General features: G+C 40.5%; 1 protein-coding gene across 2 annotated transcripts in view; it reads right to left on the minus strand.

Moving 5' to 3' along the window:
- Positions 1 to 2,867, minus strand: part of TATDN1 (TatD DNase domain containing 1) — a 22,242-nt gene that overhangs the window by 17,805 nt on the left and 1,570 nt on the right. For both annotated transcript variants that reach the window (XM_035903444.1, XM_009647969.2), the window contains exon 3: positions 1,437 to 1,500. In XM_035903444.1, the coding sequence (XP_035759337.1) occupies positions 1,437 to 1,500 (64 nt within the window). The remainder of the gene's footprint in view (positions 1 to 1,436; positions 1,501 to 2,867) is intronic.

Raw genomic sequence — 2,867 nt, forward strand, 5'->3', positions numbered from 1 at the left:
AATAATATACAAGACCCCAAGCAACTTGACCAAGAGAGCTGGGCGGAGAGGAACCTAATGAAGTTCAACAACAGCAACTGTAGGGCCCTGCACCTAGGGAGGAATAACCCCAGGCACCAGTATGGGTTAGGGGCTGACCTGCTAGAAAGCAGCTCAGCGGAGAAGGACCTGGGAGTCCTGGTGGACAACAAGTTAACCATGTGTCAGCAATGTGCCCTTGCGGCCAAGAAGGCCAATGGTATCCTGGAGTGCATTAGGAAGAGGGTGACCAGCAGGTTGAGGGAGGTTATCCCTCCCCCTCTGCTCTGCCCTGCCCTGGTGAGGCCACATCTGGAGTACTGTGTCCAGTTCTGGGCTCCCCAGTTCAGAAAGACAAGGAACTACTGGAGAGAGTCCAGCGGAGGGCTACGAAGATGATCAGGAGACTGGAACACCTCTCTTATGAGGAAAGGCTGAGAGAGCTGGGTCTGTTTAGCCTGGAGAAGAGGAGACTGAGAAGGGATCGTATCAACGCTTAGAAGTATCTTAAGGGCAGGTGTCAGGAGGATGGGGCCAGACTCTTTTCAGTGGAGCACAGCAACAGGATAAGGGGCAATGGGCACAAACTGAAACACAGGAAGTTCCACCTGAATGTGAGGAAAAACTGTGAGGGTCACAGAGGACTGGGTCAGGCTGCCCAGAGAGGTTGTAGAGTCTCCTCCTCTGGAGATATTCAAAACCTGCCTAGACATGATCCTGTGCAACCTGCTCTAGGTGAACCTGCTCTAGCGGGGGGGGTGGACAAGCTGATCTCCAGAGGCCCCTTCCAACCCCAACCATTCTGTGACCTAATATTAAAGCTAGTCCTGTCTCTGATGGAAGTGGGGAGGTGGATTGGGTTTGACCAGATTACCTTCTCAGGTTCATTCCCACCTAAATTATTCTACGGTTCTGTTCTGTATAGATGTGTTTTAGTTCAAATACATATTTAAGTAATTAGTGGAATTATATTTGCCTTTTCACAGAAAGAAAGGGAAAACTAGGAAAACTATAAAGAAAAAGATACCTCTCTTGTTCAAGCTGGTCGGGACAGATTGGTAAGTAAAAAACAAACAAAAATCCACCAAAAAACATATATTCCACACCATATAAGCACTCCATCTTATTTCCAGAAAAAAAGCTTCATAACAAAATTTTTATTCCAGGAATTTCCTGCAATTTCTATTTTTATCTAGAAATAGAAATTTAAGGAAAGACCGATTCCTTCCAAAACCCAGTGATCTAAAGAGTAACACATAGAAACACACAAACGACTTCATCCCATTCTGAAATATAATTTCTCATTTTAATCTGAGATTCTGTAAACACCTCCAGGGGCAGGTCCTTTTGAACTCTTACTTCTGAGAGTGGAAAAAGTTATATTTTTGACTGACAACATAGGTTTAAAGTGAAAATACCATTTGTCTGTGCCAGCTGTAATGCATCTTTACTGTCTTGTAGACTCCCACCTGTAATCAAAAACTTGGAAGAAGAAAAGTACTGTCAGCAAGTATGTTCTTTGAACATCAAAAAATGTTTAAGAAAACACTCAGATATGAGTAAGAATCTGGGCAGAGAACATCAGAAGACAATTACTCATGTATGTATGACAAAATTTCATAAATAAGTAACAAACCTCTTGAGATAGTAAACACACTAGGTATCAAAACATGATTTTTTTTCCTTTACCAAGTATCTTCTATGCTAAGTACTTAAACCATAAATGAGTAAAATACTTCTATTTGTAGCAGTATTAACTTCATTAGACAATGACTCAAGAAACTTTATTTGTATTCAAGAAATGATATTCAGAAACATTCTCCCTGCCTTACAGGTGGAGAAACGAAAAACTCCCAAACACGCAAATCAAGACATGAGTAAGTAGATAAACGAACAAAGGAGTCTGTATCAGACTCAGGATTACAAACTTATGAATTTCTGGATCCGATCTTTTATTTTTACTTTAAGATCAAAGGTTATCACACCAGAAGTGTTGCTTACAGTGTTTTTTGAACCACCACTCACAGGATCTTGTGCCCTAGGTCCTAATAAATCATGACAACACTGCTTTTGGACATCTCTCATTCCTACCCATGCTACACCAGACCTGGTCAGCACCAGGTCAGACATTTCTGCAGTATGCTCCATTTGAGATGGACACATCCCAACAGTATCACCAGAAAAATAAGTTAAGCTGAAATTGGCTCAGTGTACATACAGCACAGGGCAAAACTTCACAAAAAGTTATCATAAACCAGCAGCTATATGGAAAAATTTGGAAGTATTTTCAAATATGGAAGTATTTTCATATGGAAAATATGGAAGTATTTTCAAATAAACAGATTAAGCTTCTAGGCAAGTAGAAACAACCTGGGATGGAACAGACTTCTGACACCATACAGGCCAGCAGCATGACTGAAGACAAAGCTAAGGACACGGAACATCTGAATTCCATTTCTGAATCCACCGTGTATCTTGAAAATGTTATGCAGCCAATCTATTTTTGATAATAAAATAGGAAGATTGCCACTTACTTTCAGAAGGACGTATAAAGATTAAATAGTACTTACACAGCACATATAAATGCAGTACAAGGGACTACGATTCTGTATTTGCTGCAGTGTGGTAACTTCTCCATCACTAGAATTTTCTTTTTTTGTCTCCCAGTTTATTTCCCACTCTTTTCAGATGAGAGCCCTTCAGCAATCTTATGAGATGCCTGTTCCTCTTCTAGAGGAGGGTTTATTTCTTTATTTCTAATCCACCAGCCTTATTAGTGCAGTAGAACAGTTTGTGTCAGTATGCGTTGTATTCTATTTTAATTAATATTTTTTGTCTTGACAACTTAA

Source organism: Egretta garzetta, unplaced genomic scaffold (genome assembly GCF_000687185.1).
Source record: "Egretta garzetta isolate BGI_Z169 unplaced genomic scaffold, ASM68718v1 scaffold50, whole genome shotgun sequence".
NCBI lineage: Eukaryota > Metazoa > Chordata > Aves > Pelecaniformes > Ardeidae > Egretta > Egretta garzetta.